This window comes from Eleutherodactylus coqui, chromosome 9 (assembly GCF_035609145.1).
Source record: "Eleutherodactylus coqui strain aEleCoq1 chromosome 9, aEleCoq1.hap1, whole genome shotgun sequence".
Lineage (NCBI taxonomy): Eukaryota > Metazoa > Chordata > Amphibia > Anura > Eleutherodactylidae > Eleutherodactylus > Eleutherodactylus coqui.
Genome location: NC_089845.1, coordinates 153,578,089 through 153,601,765, shown reverse-complemented (window position 1 = coordinate 153,601,765; position 23,677 = coordinate 153,578,089). Strand labels below are relative to the sequence as shown.

General features: G+C 43.7%; 1 protein-coding gene across 1 annotated transcript in view; it reads right to left on the bottom strand.

Annotated features, from left to right (window-relative positions):
* The window catches only part of LOC136578556 (zinc finger protein 271-like), a 47,038-nt gene that overhangs the window by 9,601 nt on the left and 13,760 nt on the right, over positions 1 to 23,677 (bottom strand). Inside the window, exons 8-9 of the mRNA XM_066578691.1 lie at positions 19,890 to 21,146; positions 19,541 to 19,547 (exon numbers count right to left, since the gene is read on the bottom strand). Coding sequence (XP_066434788.1) covers positions 19,541 to 19,547; positions 19,890 to 21,146 — 1,264 coding nt within the window. The remainder of the gene's footprint in view (positions 1 to 19,540; positions 19,548 to 19,889; positions 21,147 to 23,677) is intronic.

The window sequence follows — 23,677 nt, the reverse complement described above, 5'->3', positions numbered from 1 at the left end:
GTTATATTCTTGTACATAGGGGACAGTATTATAGTAGTTATATTCTTGTACATAGGGCAGTATTATAGTAGTTATAGTCTTGTACATAGGGGGCAGTATTATAGTAGTTATATTCTTGTACATAGGGACAGTATTATAGTAGTTATATTCTTGTACATAAAGAGCAGTATTACAGTAGTTATATTCTTGTACATAGAGGGCAGTATTATAGTAGTTATATTCTTGTACATAAAGGACAGTATTATAGTAGTTATATTCTTGTACATAGGGGGCAGTATTATAGTAGTTATATTCTTGTACATAGGGAGCAGTATTATAGTAGTTATATTCTTGTACATAGGGGCAGTATTATAGTAGTTATATTCTTGTACATAGGGGGCAGTATTATAGTAGTTATATTCTTGTACATAAGAGGCAGTATTATAGTAGTTATATTCTTGTACATAGGGGGCAGTATTATAGTAGTTATATTGTTGTACATAGGGAGCAGTATTATAGTAGTTATATTCTTGTACATAGGGGCAGTATTATAGTAGTTATATTCTTGTACATAGGGGGCAGTATTATAGTAGTTATATTCCTGTACATAGGAGGCAGTATTATAGTAGTTATATTCTTGTACATAGGGGCAGTATTATAGTAGTTATATTCTTGTACATAGGGGCAGTATTATAGTAGTTATATTCTTGTACACAGGGGGCAGTATTATAGTAGTTATATTCTTATACATAGGAGCAGTATTATAGTAGTTATATTCTTGTACATAGGGGACAGTATTATAGTAGTTATATTCTTGTACATAGGGGACAGTATTATAGTAGTTATATTCTTGTACATAGGGGACAGTATTATAGTAGTTATATTCTTGTACATAGAGGGCAGTATTATAGTAGTTATATTCTTGTACATAGAGGGCAGTATTATAGTAGTTATATTCTTGTACATAGAACAGTATTATAGTAGTTATATTCTTGTACATAGAGGGCAGTAATATAGTAGTTATATTCTTGTACATAGAGGGCAGTATTATAGTAGTTATATTCTTGTACATAGAACAGTATTATAGTAGTTATATTCTTGTACATAAAGAGCAGTATTACAGTAGTTATATTCTTGTACATAGGGGACAGTATTATAGTAGTTATATTCTTGTACATAGAGGGCAGTATTATAGTAGTTATATTCTTGTACATAGGGGGCAGTATTATAGTAGTTATATTCTTGTACATACGAGGCAGTATTATAGTAGTTATATTCTTGTACATAGAGGGCAGTATTATAGTAGTTATAATCTTGTACAGAGGGGGCAGTATTATAGTAGTTATATTCTTGTACATAGGGGGTAGTATTATAGTAGTTATAATCTTGTACATAGGGAGCAGTATTATAGTAGTTATAATCTTGTACATAGGGAGCAGTATTATAGTAGTTATATTCTTGTATATAGGGGGCAGTATTATAGTAGTTATATTCTTGTACATAGGGAGCAGTATTATAGTAGTTATATTCTTGTACATAGGGGGCAGTATTATAGTAGTTAAATTCTTGTAAATAGGGAGCAGTATTATAGTACGTTAAATTCTTGTAAATAGGGAGGAGTATTAGGCCGGCTTCACACAGGCGTACGCTCAAGTGTGACTTATTTGCAACGTGAACGTTGCGCTTTTGCGCATTTTACTATACTTCTTGCACTGTCAAGGACATTGTACATTGGAGTGGAACACATCCGTGCCATGTTTTAAAAGGCTGCATAGCCTAATCACCATGAGAAAAGTTAAATATTCAGGCCTCTGCTACATGTCTACCAAGGGAAATGCATCATAGGAAGGGGAAGTCTGGAGGGTCCCTGTAGAGGCTCCAGAATAAAATATTTTTGTATACACATATATATGAATATATCTACTGCTTCTTACCTTGTGATGTAAAGGTCTGGTGATTCTCCATCATGAAGTCCTCGTACAGATCCTGGTGTCCTCCTATATACTCCCACTCCTCCATGGAGAAATAGACAGCCACATCCTGACACCTTATAGGAACCTGATAACACAATATCCAGTCATCACCCAGACCCCTCCTGTTACTGTATAATGTCCCCCATCCCCCGCAGCATCACCTCTCCTGTCAGCAGCTCCATCATCTTGTTGGTGAGCTCTAGGATCTTCTGCTCATGTATCGGGGAGGGAGGCTCTGTGATGGGGAAATGACTCCTGCTCCATCCTCCTGACTCCTGGAGATGGATGATGGGAGTCACACCGTCCCCCGATGTCTTCTTCACTATTGTATAATCCTGTGTATGGAGAGAAATATCATCATGTACACAACAATAAGTGACATCACATCCCCCTTTCTAGAGGATTACAATCTGCCCCCCGTCCACCCAAACTGCCATTATCACACTGCAAACTGGGAAATACCACTGCTACCCTCACATTGTGGAAGAACTCCATCACCGCATCCTGGAGATCTCATCCCCTTAACTATACACTCCTCCTACCATCTTGCCTTCATTGACTAAACAACTTGCATTAGAAATATCTCAAGGAAGAATTTACAGAGGTCACCAAATCCAATTTCAAAATGCTGTACTTTAAAGTTGTTTAACAACAGTTTATGAGGCTGAAAAAAATAAATAAAAGACTGGTCCATCCAGTTCAGCCTATTCTCCTACTATACTGATTCAGAGAAAGGCAAAAACCCTCCTGAGGATCAGTGCCCCGTCTCCAGTAACCATAACCAGTAACATTATTACACTCAGGCAAGACATCCAAGCCCCTCTTGTACTCTTTTATCAAGTTCCCCATCACCACGTCCTCAGGCAGAGAGTTCCACAGTCTCACTGCTCTTACAGTAAAGAACCCCCTTCTATGTCTTTATAGAAATCTTCTTGCCTCTAGAGGTAGAGCATCCCTTTGTTATAGTAACAGTAGAATATAGATGCTGAACTATTGGCAAACATGGAGACTCCTGTGTCCCAAACAATACTCTTCCTGCTGAGCTACTAGGCAGATTGTTACTACTGCACTGGGCTACATTGAAGTTGCGACCCCTGCAGCCTCTATTGCTACTCTACTGCTCTGACCCGTGACTCCAGACCGCTGCACCTCCCCGATGACTTGGTAAATACTACAATAAAGAGGATAGAAATGTAGAAGCGCTCACCTCTCCGGTCAGCAGGTAGAGGATCTCCAAGGTGAAGTCTAATATTCTTCTGCTGATCTCCTTCCTGTCCTTGGCCATCCTTGGTGGGTCATTCAGGAGAAGGAGCGGATTGGAGGAGAAGATGAGAAAACGGGATGAACTGGAGGTTGTAGAACAGCAGGAACCTTTATGAAGAAAGGAGCGGCTGTAAATCCTACAGGGACCTCATCATATGTGATATACAGAACCTCACTTATAGAGCAACCAGAGAAAAGCTTCTCAGAGCCGTCGCCACGTGGATTAGAGGGGATCCCAACACCAACAGTTATACCTACAGGGACCAGGAGGAGCGGCTGACAGGTAATGCTGGAGGTACTGCAGTGTATAAGGGGGCAGCAGATGCACAGCTCACACACCGCTAACCTCCACATGTAACATGTATGACCCCAGCAGACGGTATCATAGCATCACTACAAGCACAGGAACACGTGATGGAAGCTTACCTTACAGTTGGGAGAATGGCAGATAACAGAGAGAACACCAGGGACTACCAGCAGGACCTGACCTGCAGCTGCAAGAACCTTTGATTATGTCACTATCATGTGATCAGTCACATGACTTAGCGGAGCTCAGCAGTGGTGAGCATTAGTAGTGGCTGAAGGACCTGTGAAGATGTAGTTAGTCATGTGACACAAGGGGGCGGGGCTCCTGCATGGTGATGGATTTGGTGTCTTCTCTTCTATAGAAGCAGATTATGCACGTTGGATACACAATCCTAGTCAGCATCAGCGGTTGTGAACGGTTTGTCTACTTGGGCCGTACAATCACCAATGACGGGGATGCCGAACACAATGTAAACTGCCCTATCGGGAAGGCTTGTTTAACTTCCCATCATCTGCCCCCTATATGGGCCGCCTCACTCCGATTATAAACACAGATACGACTTCTGGACACTACGGGGATCCCCGCTGCGGTCTACGCATCAGAAACATGGAGAGGACCGCGTGTATCAGTTGATGTTTCCCAATAGCAACGCCTTTATCGCCTGTTTAAAGTCCCTTACCGTAATCAGGTTACCGATGACAAAATCTACCACCACTCTGGTGCCCGGACGCTCCATTCCTGAGTCACCGAAGGCCGACTCCGTTCCGCTGGACTCTACGCCTCCCTGAGACTGACAAGGATCGCTGTCTGATGGAATCCAGAAAATAGGAAGCGCCCTTGTCTTCTGCTCGTCTTCGTGTTCACACGGACGATTCACCTAGGGTGGTTTCACATCTGTGCTCGGAGGGTTCCTGTTCCATTCCACGAGCCGAACAACTCCATCTTATGATGAAACTGAACAGCGCTGAACGGACCTCACTGACTATAATGGTTCTGTTCGCTTTCCGCTCAGCTGCAGCGCTTTACCTTCCGGTATTTTGTGCCGGATCTGCGATGGAACCTCCGGAACACAGATGTGAAACAACCCTTATATCACCCTTAACCATCTGGTTCCACCATGCACTAAGTCCCTCTCATAGGTCACTAACCCATCTGCTCAGCCTCTCCATTCTTCTACTGGGGACCTCTCTTCTAATCCTGGTCCACCTTCTGTTTCTACTCCATCTTCTTACCTGTCCTACAAAAAAACCCTACAAATCATGTTAATATTTGTTGGACGTCTTCTCCAGTCTCCCTTAAGTGCTCGCTCTGACACTTGGTCAGCATGTAACAAACGCCTCACTACGAGTTCTTCATTATAAGGTCACCTGCTTTCTCTCACAGACCCCTGGATTCAGTAGTATGGCACCACTTTCCCGGCTCTATCTTGCTTTTACTATACTTTTCCCATACCTCCATACCTGAGAACAGGTGTGATGGAGGAGTAAGCATTCTTCTTTCCCAACAATGCACTCTCCAGGTTATCCCCCCCGTAGCCTTACTCACATCCCTCTCTTTTGAGTTCTACTGAGTCTTCCAGTCATTCTTCCTCTGAATGGCAGCAGTTTACTGCTCCCCATTCCCATTCCACCTGTTCCCGGATCACTTTGCCACTTGGCTTCCCCATTTTATATCATGTGAAATTCCAACTCACTATGGGTGACTTTAACATCCCCCTTATAACCCAATCTGCCTCTCAGTATTTATCACTAACACAAATTTAATGGAGGAATCAATTTCCCCCACATAAAGGACTATAAGCTTGTGTCACAAGCCCACATCATCCTCAAACTTCACAAATCTAACCTTAGAACAAAAGATATCTGCCCGGCACGACTGCAGAACATCCTTCACCTCCTATACACAGAACTACCGGAAACCATTGAAAATAACCCCCTGTCAATAAAAATCATTGGAAGAGAAGATACCCCCCGATTATTCACTGCATGGAGGGAATAGAACAGACTGCTTTGTGGCAGCCACACATCTCCTCACACATCCCTCTATCTGTCCATCATTAAAAAAAACAATTTTCAAAATAACAGCCCATCCAGGATTTTTCACGAATGGCCCACCGGGAGAATCAATTCAATAGACAAATTATTACACAAAAAGGAAAAATATATCCTGTCCTGCGAGGAGATGAGGCAAAAATTCCCCGAGCCTTTTCTTATGTACAGGCCAGGCATTATGTCCAACAACTTTTACCAGAATTCCGAGACTTTGATTAGAATTCAATAGGAAACAACTGGATCTCTGGGCCAATGACTACATGGGAATTGATCTCTAGATTGTACAGATCGATTTGTAATATGTGTGAGGGATCAGCTTTAGGACAAGTTGCAGTCTGGGCGTAAACTGTCAGAGACAGTGACACTCTGGATAAAGTTCATAGTCCAGGCTTCGCCTGGGTTTATTTCAGCACAAAACAGAGCAAAAACAGGCCTTAACATCAGGCCAACATAAAGTAACTCCTGCTCATCTGAGCATTTACTAGACATAGACCGACCCGGTCTACTCACTTGTAAAACAAACGCTTGCTGCACACAGCCAGCCTGGCTCTCAGACCTGCAGAGGTCTCAGCACACACCTCTCCTAGGTGTGGAGGTTAAGGGCTTCTCCCTGTAAACCTCTCGCCTCTGGCTCTCTTAGCCCACTTCTCTCCAAGACCTGCAGGCCCAGGCTTTATAAGGCCTGGTACCAGCCTCACCTGGTATGTGGGAGTGGTCATCCCACCCTTCGCTTCGACCACTCCAGGAAATGCCGGCCCGGACTATGCGGCTTGGAGCCACTGCATTATACTACAATGTGTCAGTAACCTAGTGTTACTGATACCCAATTGCTGGCTTCCTCCACCGAGCCCAGGCTGCTCGGTGACAAGTATATGTCCAAGCCACTTTGTCGGTCACTGTCTCACATATGCAAGAATTAGATGATGTTAATTCTGGAGTTAAAAAGTGGTCTATGAATGCTCCAGATTTAACCCCCGTGATGATTCTAGAATCAATGTCATCTGCTCATAAGTATCTACCTTCAGCCAGATTCCTAGAAATGAGAGCGCAAATTACCCTTATATCTTAACTCCGGCGAAGGGACACCACATGGGCATATATATCACCTAAACTGCTTTAAATGTAAAGTACCAAAAGCTAACTTGTACCATTGTCTATGGCCTTGCCCCCTAATACAGGCCTTCTGATCATGAATCCATAACTATACCACAACACACCTGATGCTGTGGGTGATCTTTGGTCACTTAGACCCCAACAAATATTGTTGCTCAGCAGGGACACGAAAACGATTACACTTCATAGCAGCTGCAGGTCTGAAGGCTATCTTGCAGACGTGATTGCAGCCAACAGCACCACCTATCAAACTATTTTTGGATAAATTTGCCTTTCTTTTCCAAACGGACTGGGCCAAAACATTACTCTTTAAAGAGAATGGTACAATCCTTTTTCATTACTTGGGGAGCTTTATCCAGATGCTACCACAGAGACTTAAGGATAGGCTCAAAAATTATTTCTATTACACATGCTGGTTTCAGGAACAACTGGGGGCGCCGGGGATTGCAGAGGGGAGTGGGGGGGGGGGGGGAAGAGAGCTCCCCCCTGTTCCCCACTGCTACAAACTGGACCCACCAGTACCCCTTCCATATTTTGGGGTCCGCATACTGAGGAAATACCCAAAACATAAAACCGTACATAACAGCATAAGAACAAACCCTCTTAAAATAGTGGAAACTTTGACTCTCATACATAGGTAGATATCATTTGGTTAAAATGGTGGAATTTCCACATCTTTTATACAAACTACACACTCTACCAATATACCGAGGATGAAAAAAGAATAAATTACTTCTAGCGTACATTCATCTGGAAAGGAGGCAAAAGCAGAATCCCCTTTAACATTCTAAGACAACCAAAACAAAATAATGGAATAAACCTCCCTAACATAAGAATATACAATGTACCGACGATGACCAAAATAACCATAGATTGGCTACAACAAAAATCTGTCTTTACAGCATTTAAATCCCCCGACTTATGTTCGAGAATCCCATAAGGCGCCCGCAATTAGATCGCAGGTTGCCATGTGGATGTCATGGTATCCGGGGCCTTCTGAAAGGCCCCAGGGCTGCCATTGCAGAGTGCCTATCAAGCAATGCCTGTCAGATCACGATACCATGGAATGCTATGGCATTACATCATACTGGAGGAGCGAATAAAGCATTACAGGTTCTTGTCGCCTTTTTGGGAGAAAAAAAAAAGTAAAAATAGTAAAAACTTTTACTGTTAAAAATAAGAAATAAAAATTTAAAAAAACTTTTCCCATATTTATAATAAAAGAATCTAAATAATAAAACAAAAAAAAAAAGCATATCTGGTATTACTGCATCCATACAAGTCCGATCTATCAAAGTAATGCATTATTTACCCCGCACGGTAAGCATTGTCAGAACAAAATTAAAGAATGCCAGAATTGCTCTTTTTTGGCATTGTTTCTATGATAACTTTATTCTATGGGTCAGTACGAGTACTACGATACCAAACTTATATCATTTTGGTTTTTTTTTTGCTGTATTATTTGTATTTTTTTTCAAAGATATTTAATTTCTTTTTAAAAACTAAAACTGACCTGCTGGTATTTCCACCCTCCACTAACCGCCCTCATTCTGACATCTCCATCTCAGTGTGTGGCACCACCATAACTCCTAGACAACATGCCCGCTGCCTTGGAGTCATATTTGATTCTGATCTCTCTTTTACCCCCTACATCCAATCTGTGGCCCGAACCTGTCAGCTGCACCTCAAGAACATCGCAAGAATCCGCTCTTTTCTCACTGTGGACACGCTAAAAATGCTTACTGTTGCCCTCATCCACTCCCGGCTCGATTATTGCAACTCGTTGCTGATCGGCCTCCCCTGCACCAGACTCTACCCTCTCCAATCCATCCTGAATGCGGCAGCCAGGCTCATCTTCCTGTCCAGCCGCTACCCGGACGCCTCTGCCCTGTGCCGGTCACTGCACTGGCTGCCTGTTAAATACAGAATTCAATTTAAACTCACCACCTTCATCCACAAAGCCCTCCATAGCGCAGCGCCCCCCTATATTGCCTCCCTCATCTCAATCCATCACCCAGCCCGGGCTCTCCGCTCTGCTAACGAAACCAGATTGAGCTCCCCTTTAATTCGAACTTCTCATTCCCACCTCCAAGACTTCTCCAGAGCAGCACCGGTCCTCTGGAACGCACTACCAAAGGCTACCCGAGCAATCCAGGACTCGCAGAACTTCAGGCGTGCTCTAAAAACGCACATCTTCAGGGAGGCATACCGAATTCCCTAAACAAACCCCTCTGTACTCCGCCTGATAACATGCTCCCTGACCTACTGACTGCAATCCCTGCTAGCCATCATAAACCGCTCCTGCAGTCATACTGTTTCTGCCGTCACACGGCTAAATGTCTGACCATTGTCTATGTGTATAGCATCCCTCACTCTCCACCTCGCCATACCGTGCACATCTCCAGCCCCTTTACCTTCTGTATCACCCCACTACTTGTAGTATGTAAGCTCGTTGGAGCAGGACCCGCACCCCTATTGTTTCCATCAATTGATTACTATGTAACCGGGGTTCTGTAATGTTTGTACTTTTGTCTTTCTGTATCCCCTGTCTATGTAAGCGCTGCGGAATATGTTAGCGCTATACAAATAAAGTTTATTATTATTATTAATTATTTTCTACCGCCATCTTCTGCGCACAATAGGCTTTTCATTTTTCCGTCGACATAGTTGTGCGAGGGTTCATTTTTTGTGGGACGTCATGTAGTTTGTGTTGGTTCCATTTTTGAATACATATGACTTTTTGATCGTTTTTTATTGCATTTTCTCTTGGAGACAGGGGTGCCATATGGGACCATACAGGGGATTTAAATGCCGCTGTCAGAAATGACAGCGACATTCAAAAGGTTAACAGCCCCAATTCGCCTCATGGCTCATCGCAGCTGTTGCCGCCGGGTGTATGAAGAGAGGTCTTAAATATCAAGTAAGATCAGGACAACAGCGGGTAACGGTACAGAAAAGATCAACAATGAAGGATTTGAAGCAGTTCAAGACTTCATCTTCCTTAGAATGCAAATGGGGCGCAATGGAGAATCAGGACCCAAGATAAAATGACAATTTGCACTAGGTCACAGCGTAATGTTAAGTACGGATAAGATCTGGAAAAACATAAGCATTGCAATGAAATGCCGGATAGTCAATCATCTTCCCAATCATAACTGCGAAAGTCGAACACTGAAAAAAGTGAACTGGGGGAAGATTGCTGCCTTCGAACTTTGGTGCTGGAGGAAACTCCCAAGATTTCCTCGGACCGCCAAGATCATGAACAAAACAGTCCAAAACCGCATCAACGTAAAGTTTTCATTGGAGGGCAAAATTACGAAACAGACTCTCAAACTTCGGCCACATAATGCGAGCTACTTCATTAGAAACATCGATAATGCTTGGAGTGGTCAGCGGAAAAAGAAGACCCGGCCGCCAAAGAACACGCTGACTTGATACTGACAAAGCCGACACTAAGATGCAGATGATTGAACTGCAAGAAACCGTACAAAACAGAACCGCTGATCCATGAAGGGTCTGAGAGTCGCTTTACTTGTTCACTAAACTTAGTGGTTATAGGCATCCAAAATGGAGGTACAGGATGTGACCAAACAATAGGAACAGGCTTTCTGTCAGACTGTGGCTGATCTCCTTCCCTCTGCTCCTCACTAGATGTGCGGCTGCCAGTTCTCTTCACACTGAGGACTGATAATCCTCCTCCTCTGCTCACACTTGAAGCAGTTCCATTATTGCCCAAGATACTCCTCTCTGTGCTGATCTGCTATCTGAGGAGACTCTCTGGTCCGCTTTCATACCACTGAGATAATCGCGCGAGATTTGTGTGTTGCAAGACGCACATGAATATGAACCCTATTCTTTTGAATGGGGTCATTTACATTAGCTATTTGATCCCGCATTGCTATGAGGGAAAAAAATTGCGGCACGTCCGGTGTTTGGGCATGCCCTCGGAAGGCATCGCCATTTGTTTTCAATCAAGCCCGCAAAAGCATTGCACAGTATGCGAGGTTTCCCAGCCGCGCTGGAGGATCGCTACTTCCCTGAAGTGATGTGAAGTGTTTTTGACACTGAAACGCCTCGCATCCATGGGGAAATCGTATATTCCTGAGCGTGATATCCCGCCGAGTTTCATGGCCCGATATCGCATTCGCCCGTAGGGAAAGTAGCCTTAAGGGACTCTTTCATGTAAATCAGGTAATGTGTGAGGTAAATCAGGTAATGTGTGAGGTAAATCAGGTAATGTGTGAGGTAAATCAGGTAATGTGTAAGGTAAATCAGGTAATGTGTAAGGTAAATCAGGTAATGTGTAAGGTAAATCAGGTAATGTGTAAGGTAAATCAGGTAATGTGTGAGGTAAATCAGGTGATGTGTGAGGTAAATCAGGTAATCTGTAAAGTAAATCAGGTAATCTGTGAGGTAAATCAGGTAATGTGTAAGGTAAATCAGGTAATGTGTAAGGTAAATCAGGTAATGTGTAAGGTAAATCAGGTAATGTGTAAGGTAAATCAGGTAATGTGTAAGGTAAATCAGGTAATGTGTAAGATAAATCAGGTAATCTGTAAGATAAATCAGGTAATCTGTAAGATAAATCAGGTAATCTGTAAGGTAAATCAGGTAGTCTGTAAGGTAAATCAGGTAGTCTGTGAGGTAAATCAGGTAATGTGTGAGGTAAATCAGGTAATGTGTGAGGTAAATCAGGTAGTCTGTAAGGTAAATCAGGTAATGCGTGAGGTAAATCAGGTAATGTGTAAAGTAAATCAGGTAATCTGTAAGGTAAATCAGGTAATCTGTAAAGTAAATCAGGTAATCTGTAAGGTAAATCAGGTAATCTGTGAGGTAAATCAGGTAATCTGTGAGGTAAATCATGTAATCTGTGAGGTAAATCATGTAATCTGTGAGGTAAATCATGTAATCTGTGAGGTAAATCATGTAATCTGTAAGGTAAATCAGGTAATCTGTAAGGTAAATCAGGTAATCTGTAAGGTAAATCAGGTAATCTGTAAGGTAAATTAGGTAATCTGTAAGGTAAATCAGGTAATCTGTAAGGTAAATCAGGTAATGTTAGGTAAATCATGTAATGTTAGGTAAATCATGTAATCTGTAAGGTAAATCAGGTAATCTGTGAGGTAAATCAGGTAATCTGTGAGGTAAATCAGGTAATCTGTGAGGTAAATCAGGTAATGTGTAACGTAAATCAGGTAATGTGTAAGGTAAATCAGGTAATGTGTAAGGTAAATCAGGTAATGTGTGAGGTAAATCAGGTAATGTGTAAGGTAAATCAGGTAATCTGTAAGGTAAATCAGGTAATGTGTGAGGTAAATCAGGTAATGTGTGAGGTAAATCAGGTAATGTGTAAGGTAAATCAGGTAATGTGTAAGGTAAATCAGGTAATGTGTGAGGTAAATCAGGTAATCTGTAAGATAAATCAGGTAATCTGTGAGGTAAATCAGGTAATCTGTGAGGTAAATCAGGTAATGTGTAACGTAAATCAGGTAATCTGTGAGGTAAATCAGGTAATGTGTAACGTAAATCAGGTAATCTGTGAGGTAAATCAGGTAATGTGTGAGGTAAATCAGGTAATGTGTGAGGTAAATCAGGTAATCTGTAAGGTAAATCAGGTAATCTGTAAGGTAAATCAGGTAATCTGTGAGGTAAATCAGGTAATCTGTGAGGTAAATCAGGTAATCTGTGAGGTAAATCAGGTAATCTGTGAGGTAAATCAGGTAATCTGTGAGGTAAATCAGGTAATCTGTGAGGTAAATCAGGTAATCTGTGAGGTAAATCAGGTAATCTGTGAGGGGCCTGCTAACTACCCAACAGCACTAACTGATCTCCACTAACTTTCCTTTGTACCGTGTTGTGTTGTTGAATTTTACCTAATATAAGCTCCTCCCACTTGCCTAGCTCTAATTGCCTAGCTGTGCGAGTGAGCACAGACTGGACGATTAACCCTTATTGTGCCACTTAGTAAAGCCCAACAACCATCTGTATAATACAAATAAGTAAATCATACAATTTGGCATTAAGACATTACTGTAACCAATACAACATATCACGGTGCTGTTGTACATTGACGCCACCAGAAGCTAGGGGTGACAGGGTTTAGGTGGAGGAATGCCCCTGTCAGGTCCCTAGCTCCCGATTGGCTGGCGACCTAACACAGGTCAGAGGCCGAGAGCAGCGTGGAAGGAGTTTGTGCTGGGATGGAGGGTTAGGGGTAGTTTAACAGTTAGGACTCATGTCCACGGGCAAAAGAAGAATTAAAATCCGCAGCGGATTTTAAGTCTTCTCCCGCTCGCGGATCCGCACCCCATAGGGATGCATTGACCACCCACGGGTAGATAAATACCCATGGATGGTCAATAAAAGGGAATAAAAAAAAAATGGAGCATGAAAAAAAAACGTGATATGCTCCATTTTCGTGCGGGTTTCCCATGGGGACGGCTCCCGCAGGTATGGAAGCCGTCCGGATCCGCGGGAGACCTAAAATAAGAATAACTTACCCGCAGCGGACCGGCCACGTCTTCTCTTCCTCACGGCCGGATCTTCTTGCTTCGGCCGGCGGATGTGCCCGGTGCATGTGCGCGGCACGCCGACGACGTGCCGAGTACATCCGCCGGCCAAAGAAAGAAGATCCAGCCGTGAAGAAGAGAAGACCTTCCTCGTCCGCTGCGGGTAAGTTAATTCTTATTAATTCTTCTTTTCAGCCTCATGTCCGCGGGGCAGGAGGGACCCGCTACGGATTCTCCATGGAGAATCCGTAGTGGGCCTGATTTTCCCCGTGGACATGAGGCCTTAGGCTTACATTATTAGCTGTGAATGCTTCCATGTGAGTGGTGCCGGCATTTACATGGAAGCATTGACACCTAATAATGTAAAGCTAACTGTGAAACTAACGCTAACCCTGCATCCCAGGCAAAAGTCAGTGCGCACTCCTAGGTCCTTGCTGCCGGTGTCCCCTGCAGTGAGAACCGCAGGCCCCCGTCTGCCCGCAGGACCTTGCCACCCGTGTCCCCTGCAGTCAGAACCCCAACCCCCCCATCGCCGGCGGCAGGACCTTGCCGCCCTGGTTGCTTAAGTTCTACCCTCCCCCCCAGCCACCGCCGCCTTAGCAACTAAGGCAGAAAGGGGGGTGAGCGGCAGCAGCGTTAAGGGGGGAGAGCAGGAGCTGAGGAGAAGCAACAGTGAATGCCGGGGTTACTCACTGCAGCCCAGCAGAAGAGACAGCACCGGAGGGTTGAGTGCAGCCTATCAGCGCCAGAGTGGTGAGTGCAGCCAATCAGGCACTGGGGCGTGACCTAGCTGTCAAGCTCCCTAACACTTGGCTACGCCCACCACTTCCAGTGGCGTCAAGGTACAACAGTACCACATATCACATTGAGACACACTGCTGGTGTTCCAAACAATTTTTTCTGGGTACCACATACATTGTGGCTGAATGACCTGTGATGATATCATCACCATGAGATGAGTCACATGAGGGGTGGAGTTCCTGTGCCACATTCCTAGTGAGAAGAATATGCAAAAAAGGAAGATGGAACAATACCTCTGCAGCGCCAACTATTGGATAGCAGCATTCCTGCAATCAGTCTGACCCTATATACAGGTCTTTATAACAATGATTGGGAATTGAAAACCAAACCAGAATTTATACACAGACAGCTGTTTCGGGGTTTTTGACCCTCATCAGTGGGCAGTAGATTTCTGGCTTGGCTAGTGGGAGGCCTATGATGTGTGTCGGCTTTTGGTTTTCAATACGGTTTCATCCGTATTTGAATATTTCCCAGAGGAGCAAAGATGGCCTTATAAGTCTCCTCTCACCTTCTAGGTGCTCTCCTTAAGTAAAAATGATACCCTTCCGACCCTCGTGAGAAGTGATAATGTTCTACAAGAGATGAGGGTTTTTCTCATTAAATAGGAGAAGTGAAGCCGCCAGAAACACATGAGAACACGTGATTACCGGCACAATGGCGGCTCACCCCGTCTATGACTATCAGACCATCCAGAACACTGGAGATGGATGGAGATGTATTAAAGCGGAGTTCTAATTAGTTGTTATGGGCAACAGAGACCGTTTTCATCTGCTCTATTGTGCTTTTTCTTTTCCTTATCAGTCAAATAAAGACAACGGGTGCTTTACGTGTGGGGATGATATTTAGGCCAAAGACCATTGACACTCCAGCATATATCTATACTACAGGTGTGTCCTCGCCTGACTGCGGCTCTGTTGACCTGAACTCTGAGTATCACTTCCAAGCAGAATTCGGGAAAGCTAGGTATACAGGCAGCGAGTCAAGCAAATAATGGTGGTACACCTTCACTTCGATCACTAGAAATCTGATTGCTCAGACACCCTCCAGTGGGGAGGATGCCTTAAATAACCCAGGATGTCTCTAGATGCACCCAGCTTTCTATCTGCAGTCTAAGTGTTGGACCTCTAAGAAGCAAAATGAGCATGCATGCCCTTCAGAGAAGAAAGCTGGGGAAATCCACAGCATGGCAGGCTATGGGATGCCAGTGGCCACCACCAGGGAAGATGCGAAGAAGTTCCACTGACTGTGGGCATACCACTATTACTTGTGTTTACAAGTAGTGCGAACATGATGTAAAGGAAATAGGTTGTTACAGCACAACTCCTGCTAGGACTGTGGTCAGTCACCATCCTCTACCCTGTACAGCCACTGGCATCTGCCTGTAGATCTCGCTCACATTCCTATACCTTTCTAAACAGGCTGTACGACAGCGAACCAGATAGCAATCACGTCATTTGCTTATTCAAAGGATAAATCGTCTCGTCTACAAGCACCCTAAGCTCCAGTTTGTGTTCTTCTGGTTTATACCTCTGCTTGACTCTGATTATCCTGACTTCTGTGTGCCCTGGACTTTGCCTATGTTTCCAGGTCACACTATTTATCTGCCCCCTGACCCCTTGCCTGATACCCTTGTTGAAATTGATGCTGCCTGACCCGACCTCGCCTGGTTTACATCAGTGTTCACACCCTCAGGTACTGCACCTCGGTGTTGTGTAGCATCAACAGCCATACTACTGAGAGGATTTCTACTAGTACAGGATTGGAGACCCCACAGCGAACACCATATTCTGCTTGGAGGGGTCAAGAGTGAAAACTGGAGATGCCCACATGCTGCCTCTAGCTACAGCCCTAAGCCAAATCAGTGTGTGGCAAAGCAGATCCACATCCATCTGCCTGACACAAGTACCATATACAATTAGGGGTCATCAGCATAGAGATGGTAAAATCTGGTAAAAAACAATTCTGCTGATAGTTTTTTCAATAGAGACAGAAAGAGGAAAGGGACCTAGTATGGAACCCTGAGGAACCCCAACAGTAAGAGGGAGAGAAGATAAAGAACAGCCAGTAATTTATACACTGAACAAGAGATCAGAGAGGTAGGAAGAGACCCAAGATAGAGCAAAGTCCTTAAAACTAGTAGAGAGGAGCATAAGAGACCCTGGAGGTTCCTTCTAACTCTACGATTCTATGATGCTGGACAGACATCTATCTGGGATGATTTAGTGAAACTTGCATTCAGCAGAAGGTTGAACCCAATGACCTTGGAGGTCCCTTCCAACCATTCTATAATAATGCGCAAAAGTTGGTGCGGCACAGTGTCAAATGCTGCAGAGAGATCTTATGAGTAGACAGTACTGCCAATGATCTCCATTCTACCCCTGATGTAAGACTGATATCCTACATAATCCAATCTTCCCACAGCCATCTGCAAGACTTTTCTCAAGTTGTTCTCTACTGGAATGTGCTACTCCAGATAATCAGGTTAGGCCTCATTGTCTTGGGCGGGTCGGAATCCGCTTGTGGGAACCCGCAGTGGAATCCGACCCCGCCCGTAGCAGAGAACACTGCGGGTTCACTACTTACCTGCCCGGGTCTTCATTTTCTCCCCTGCAGATGTGTGCGGGCGTGCTGATACACATGCGCAGTGGAGATTTTTTTCTTGCTTTCCGGCAGGATCCGCGGCACATCCAGTGTCATGGAGCGTGGCATGCTGTGAATTATGGCCGTGTGAGCCTAGCCTTAGACTGACTCCTTCATCCAGCACTATCCAATAAAAGCAACGCTAACCGCTTGGGGTAGCAATTATCGTTCAAACAAATAAAAATGAACGATAATCTTTCGGTCTAAGCGCGACACAAACTGAACGAGAATCGCTCAATTTGCGTTCATCGTCCATTTTACACAGGCATAAACATGATTTGCTTATCGTTCGATTTAAACAACAATCATTTAGTCCCTCTCATTCACTCATACAGGAATTGAACGATTCTCGTTTGAAGGAGCCAACAAAGTCACAAAACATGAAGAACAAGTGAGATCAAGTTACAGTTTGGATAAAATGTCACAATATAGAACGGATGTTATGCTGCAGCTGCTTAAATGAATGTGACACATAGGCCGAGCTCACATGACCATTAGCGCCAGCATGCCGCGCACGAATCTCTCGCACACTGCAAGACAGCAATGACATGCGTACTTGCTGTGTGGCGCAAATCTCCATGCACACCAAGATAGAGCATGCTGCAATTTTTTTTTTTGCTCATTGCTTTACCTCGAGTCTTGGCTGTGCTTAGCCAAACACAGCCAGCACTCGATGAATGGCTGTGATTGGTTCAATTACTGCCATTCATCGAGCGCCGGCTGTGATTGGCGAAGCGTCAAAAGACTCGGGGCAGGGAGCGGTGGGGGAGAGCGGGGCCGTCACCCGAATCTTTTGAGACGAGCAGGCAGGTACTCGCATAAGGCACTACTCGCTCGACTAGTTTGCCTTAGCGAGTACGCTCGCTCATCTCTAGAAACTACAGGATGCCCCACATAGACTGAGCCCTCATACAGCCATATCGATGAAAAAAATTTAAAAAAAGTTACTTTTTTTCCCAAAGATATTTTATTTTTTAAAAATAGTACAGCAATTGTAAAACTATATAAATTTGGTATTGTTGTAATCATACTGACCCACAAAACAAAATCATCATGTCCAAAGATGTCAGAATTCCATTTTTTCCCTATTTCACATTTTGGTACAGTATATGGTACAATAACTAGTACTACTGACAAATTAACTACACCACCAAACCCATCAAGGAATGGTGGGGGGCTGTTGAGTAACCTTTTATCTCCAAGTCAACGACTGGTTCTAAATCCCATCGAGATGATGGGTAGAAGTGATGAAAGACTGGCTGTGCAGGATCTGCATGGATCAGTATGCAACATCCGTATCTAGAAACCCAAACTGGGAGCGCAACATAAAAAAGGGAAGAGTAGAATGGAAAGCTTTGCACGTCTTCCACGATTCGGACCTACTCCTAGTTGTGGCTTACAAACACTGATGCAGAATACTGACCAAAACAAGTGTGAATGGGACTGCGTAGTAAATGCTTGCTGGAGATTCTTATACGCCGAAGAGGCAGCACCGGGTATTCGAGCCACAGAAGGAAATAGAAGATCGGTGATGTTTTTTAACAAATTATTGCAAATTCAATGTATTATTTATGTCCAGTTCCATCACTTTTATCTTCATACTGCATGAACAAGGTCCAAATATTGATTTGTGCACATATGGTAAAAAATATAAAAAAATGAAGTTTCCATGGGACATCCTTACTTTTTCTGTCACACTGGATTTTCCAGCAGTGTGGGTGAAGCGCTGGATACAGTAAGAAGCGAGGTTCATGGTGACATTCAGTGTCACCGCTATGATTAGACATATTCTTTTCTTCCTTATACTCATCATACATTTCCTCCATGGATCATGCTCCCTCAGTAAAATATAAAATTTAGGCATTTTGTAGATCCAGGCTAATTCCACCCAAAAACACTGTTTAATATTTGGGAAGAACCTGATGGGTTCAAAAATTTCAGTTTTCGCTCTTATAGCATTTGCCCTATTATTACTTATTTTAGAGCATTGTGAATCCCAGGATGCTGTACAGATAAAAATGGGATTACAGGGGTTATCCAAGGACATAATATGTTGCAAAATCTTTCTGAGCTTGTAGTAGTGAAATAAGGCTTCATGTCCACTGAATAAATGGAATTAGCAAATCCACGCGGGTGTCCCGCACGCGTGATCCGCGCCCATAGGGATGCATTGGACACCCGCAAGTAAGTAAATACCTGCGAATGTCAATGTTCCCTGCCGCGCGGATCGCACGTGCGGGAAAACACCCACAGCATGCTGCATTTTCTTTGGGTCTCCCGCAGGCTTCTATAGAAGCCTATGGAAGCCGTCCGTATCCGCGGCACACCCGCAGCTGAATTTCTGCTCTCCGGCGCGGGAGGGCAGGAGTTCCAAAAAAAAAAAGTGCACGGCTGAGCACATCCGCCAGGCCGAAAAAAGAAGATCCAGCTGCGACGTAGGGAAGATCCGCAGCGTCCGGACAGGTAAGTAAAATTCAATTTTCAGGCCTCATGTCCCCGGGAAAGGAGGGACCCGCTGCGGGATTCTGCATGGAGAATCCGCGCGGGCCTGAATTTCCTAGTGGACATGAGGCCCAACAGATTACATGCTCACCCTTGCACCCTCGCTACTATCTTGCCAGCTCTCTAGCTCTACTAGTCTGCACTAACAGGTGCAGAGAGTTGGCAATGACGTCCTCGAGAAAAGGTTCATCTTACTTCTGCAACCAGAGTCTTCCTTCAGCCGGTGAATAGGTGCAGTGCTCATGTGACCCCCTTGTCATGTCGTCATCAATTCCCTCCCAGCAGTGAAGCACAGCAGTGACTGGAGAGACGGCGAGATGGCAGCGGTGGTTGAACAGGTAAGGGTGAGCATGTATTCTCTTATTTCACTACTGCAAGTTGAGCAATGTTTTACAGTAATACTATGTTCCTAGATAACCCCTTTAAATACATTAAAACAAATCTAGGCTAATTCCACCCAAAATAAACACCGTTAAACGTTGAAGATCATGATAGCTAAAAATCTTTTTTTCCCCTCCTACAGCATTTCCTAAACCAAAATTTGGTTTCTTCTCAATGTGAATTCTCTGAAGATTTTCAAAATTTGGTTTCCTTATAGAACATTTTCCACATATAGCACATCAGGACGGCTTCTTTTCGCTGTGACATCTGGTATGTTTAGCAAGTTTTGATTTTTCTGTAAAACATTTTCCACATTCTGAACACGGAAATGGCTTCTGTTCTAAGTGAGTTTTCTCATGTTTAAGTTGACTTCTTTTATGTTGAAAGCATTTCCCACATACTGTACATGAATACGGCTTCTCTCCTGTATGAATTCTCTCATGTTTAACATGACTTGATTTATCTGTAAAGCCTTTCCCACATACTGAACATGAATATGGCTTCTCCCCTGTGTGAATTCTCTCATGTTTAACAAGATCTGATCTATTTCCAAAGCATTTCCTACATTCTGAACATGTAAATGGCTTCTCCCCAGTATGAATTCTCTTATGTTTAGCAAGTTTTGATTTCTCTGTAAAACATTTGTTACATTCTGAACATGGAAATGGCTTCTCTTCCATGTGACTCCTCTCATGTTTAACATGACTTATGTTATGTTTAAACCACTTCCCACAGTATAAACATGAATACGGCTTTTCTCCTTTGTGAATTCTCTCATGCCTAACATGACTTGATTTATCCGTGAAGCATTTCCCACATACTGAACATGAATACGGCTTCTCTCCTGTGTGAATTCTCTCATGTTTAACAAGATCTGATTTATTTGTAAAGCACTTCCCACATTCTGCACACGTAAATGGTTTTTCCACTGTGTGAATTCTCTCATGCTTAATATGACTTGATTTATCTGTAAAACATTTCCCACATACTGAACATGAATATGGCTTCTCTCCTGTGTGAGTTCTTTCATGTTTAAGGAGATCTGACTTATTTGTAAAACATTTGCCACATTCTGAACATGTGAATGGTTTTTCCACTGTGTGAATTCTCTTATGTATAATAAGTTTTGATTTCTCTCTAAAACATTTGCCACATTCTGAACACGGAAATGGCTTCTCATCTGTGTGACTTCTCTTGTGTGTAACAAGACCTGATTTATCTGTAAAGCATTTTTCACATTCTGAACATGAATATGGTTTCTCTCCAGTGTGAATTCTCTGGTGTATAACAAGACTTGATTTATCGCTAAAGCATTTTTCACATTCTGAACAGGAATACGGCTTCTCTCCTGTGTGACTTCTTACATGCCTATCAAGATGTGCTTTTTTTGTAAAGCATTTTTCACATATAGAACATGAATATGGCTTCTCCATTCTGTGAATTCCTGTTTGCGTACAAACACCTGAGTTGTCCGTGAGCTGCTCATGACATTGAAACTTGTTCCCCCCTTCTTGACCCATACTTGTTGTAACAATCTGTGGTCGGTCATCTCCTGAAGAGTGCTGCGGGATATCTTCATCTTCTACTTTACAACTGAAGTTTTCTTCAGAGTTCTTACTGGGATTTTCTATTAGGATTAAAAATGGATTTAGTAATTTTTTTTCAACATACAAAGAACTAAAATATATAACTTTCCTATTAGGGTGGAAACAGAGATGCAGTTTTGGTGTACTTTTATTTTTCAGCCAAAACCAGAGATGAATCTAGCAGGAAGGAGATGTAGAAGTCCTTCCTTTATATTTACCATTTCTTTTTGTATTCACTTCTAGTTTTGCCTCACCGGATTACATCAAAAAATGCACCATTTTTAATTTCAGCCTAAGGGTACATTTACATGCGGAGGATCTTGGTGCAGCTCCTCACCAAGATTTGTTGCAGATTTTGGTCCAGATCTGCACCAAAATCAGCACCACTTAGTGTTAATTATAATGTGGATTTGCAGCAGATTTAACTTTTTATATTGAAGGGGTTACATCTGCTGTGAATCCTCACACCAATCATGCAGATTTTGATGTGAATTTTCCACTGGGAAAGGTCTGCACCAATTCTGCTACGTGTGCATGTTAAGGTGCAGTATCTTTAAAATATGAGGGTCATGTAAGAACTAGTGGTAACACCCCACTATATTTTCAGTATAACAAAGTCAGAGAAAATGTGTTATATAGTACAAAAATAGAGGCCAGGAGTGTTATCTATAGTGTCATTTATACTTTTTCCATCAACCAGAAGGTTTCAACATCCGTCACACGACGCCATCTCACCAAGTACCGCCCTATAACAATGCTCTCTCGACATAAGCAGATTTCAAAAATAGAAATTTATCCTACCGTTAATTCCCTTTCTTGAAGTCATCGTGAGAGCATACACATGGAGGTTGTCCTCTGGACTCCTGCTAGGACAGGAAGCGGAAGAGTATAAAAGCACCTTTCCCCACCTGACCACCAGTGTGTCCCAAATAACTACAGTGACTACGTCCTTCACCAGAAGACGTTCCTTATTGTACTCAAACACCTTTAAAACTGAAAGCAGCCACGTTAATCTCATGTAGGAAGGTTTGAAGAATGTGAAGGCAGGGAGGGAAAGCTCGTATGTGGTCATGATGACTTCAAGAAAGGGAATTAATGGTAGGATAAATTCCCACTTTCCGATCGTCATCATGACAGCATACAAATGGAGGAATACCAAACCATAGCGAAGGGCTAAGGGTGGGACCACAGCCTGTAACACCTTCCTTCCAAAGGCTGTAACTTGACCGGCCTCCAGATCTAGTCTATAATGTTTAACAAAAGTGTGATTGTTAGATAATGTGGCGGCTCTGCAGATTTGATCGGTGGAGGAGTGAGCTCTTTCTGCTCAGGAGCAAGCTATGGCCCTGGTGTAGTAGGCTATCAATCCTTTGGGGGGGGGGGGGGAGGGGGGACGCCCTGAGATTTGTAGACCTCCTGAATAGCTTGTCTAACCCATCGGGCGATTATATCCTTAGAAGCGGCCTTTCCCTGGCCAGCCACTGAAATTGAATGAAGAGATTATCAGCATTTCTGAAGCAATGTGTAGTGGCCTGCATCTGGACCTACAAAATAGCAATGTTTTGGCCTATTGGCCTTTCTCAAGCTTGAGAAAGGCCAACAGGCCTAAACATCGCTATTTTGTATGTGATGGGAGAATAAATTACTCTATGGTTTGCACCCCTGCATGCTGCTGAAGTTTTTTCTTTATATGATGGTAGTGTGCATTGATCGGGCACTGGACCACTAACAGTTTGTAGGTCTCAGGTTCCTTCTAGCGGACATCCCAGCGGCAGATCCGGCAGAGTCCTGAAGAGCACCTGTAGGATTTTGAGCCCGCCTGCTTACACCTGCAGAGCTTTCCTTGCAGCTGCAGTATCTCCTTTTCAAATCTTTGTCTTAAGCCATGCCCCCTTGGGTTGTGGCCGAGGCTCAGAATGTCTGACGTTAGTCCAGCCTCAGACCAGGAAGAAGACAGTTCTTTCCGCTGGTAAGACCCACGAGGCGGCCGCTGCGGGTCGGTGGACCCTTACTTGAGCTCCGCCCGCACAGACACCAGCGTAGCCCAGGCGGGACGCCACCCCCTGAGGGGGCCGGGCTGTGAAGATGGAGACTGCTCCCGGACCTCCCTTGGGTCCCTGCCCTGGCTGACACTGAAGAAGCCCAGAAGGCTTACTTTCCCCTTGGGGAGGTCAGGGAGTATCCGTAGAGATCTTCTGTCTGCCGTCCTATAGGGACAGAAAGACACTAGTGATAAGGTGAGGCGGAGGGGGGTGGGGGAGAGGGGTGCTTTTATACTCTTTCGCTTCCGGTCCCAACAGGAGTCCAGAGGACAATCTCCATTTGTATGCTGTTATGGCGACAAGGGGAAATTCAGGTTTCTTGTGCCATTTAAACTCGGACTCGTAGCTCTGTGCCCATTTTTTTTTATCAATTATAATAGTACGACTCAGAAAAGATTCTCCTTCTCTTTCATATCGAGCCCGATGGGGCGCAGGTACTTCCATACGGTGTCAAGCTTGAACCTCGGAAATGTTATGTTGAACCCATCTGCTAGCGACTTCTCACATTTAGAGGTGTTATGTCAGAGTCG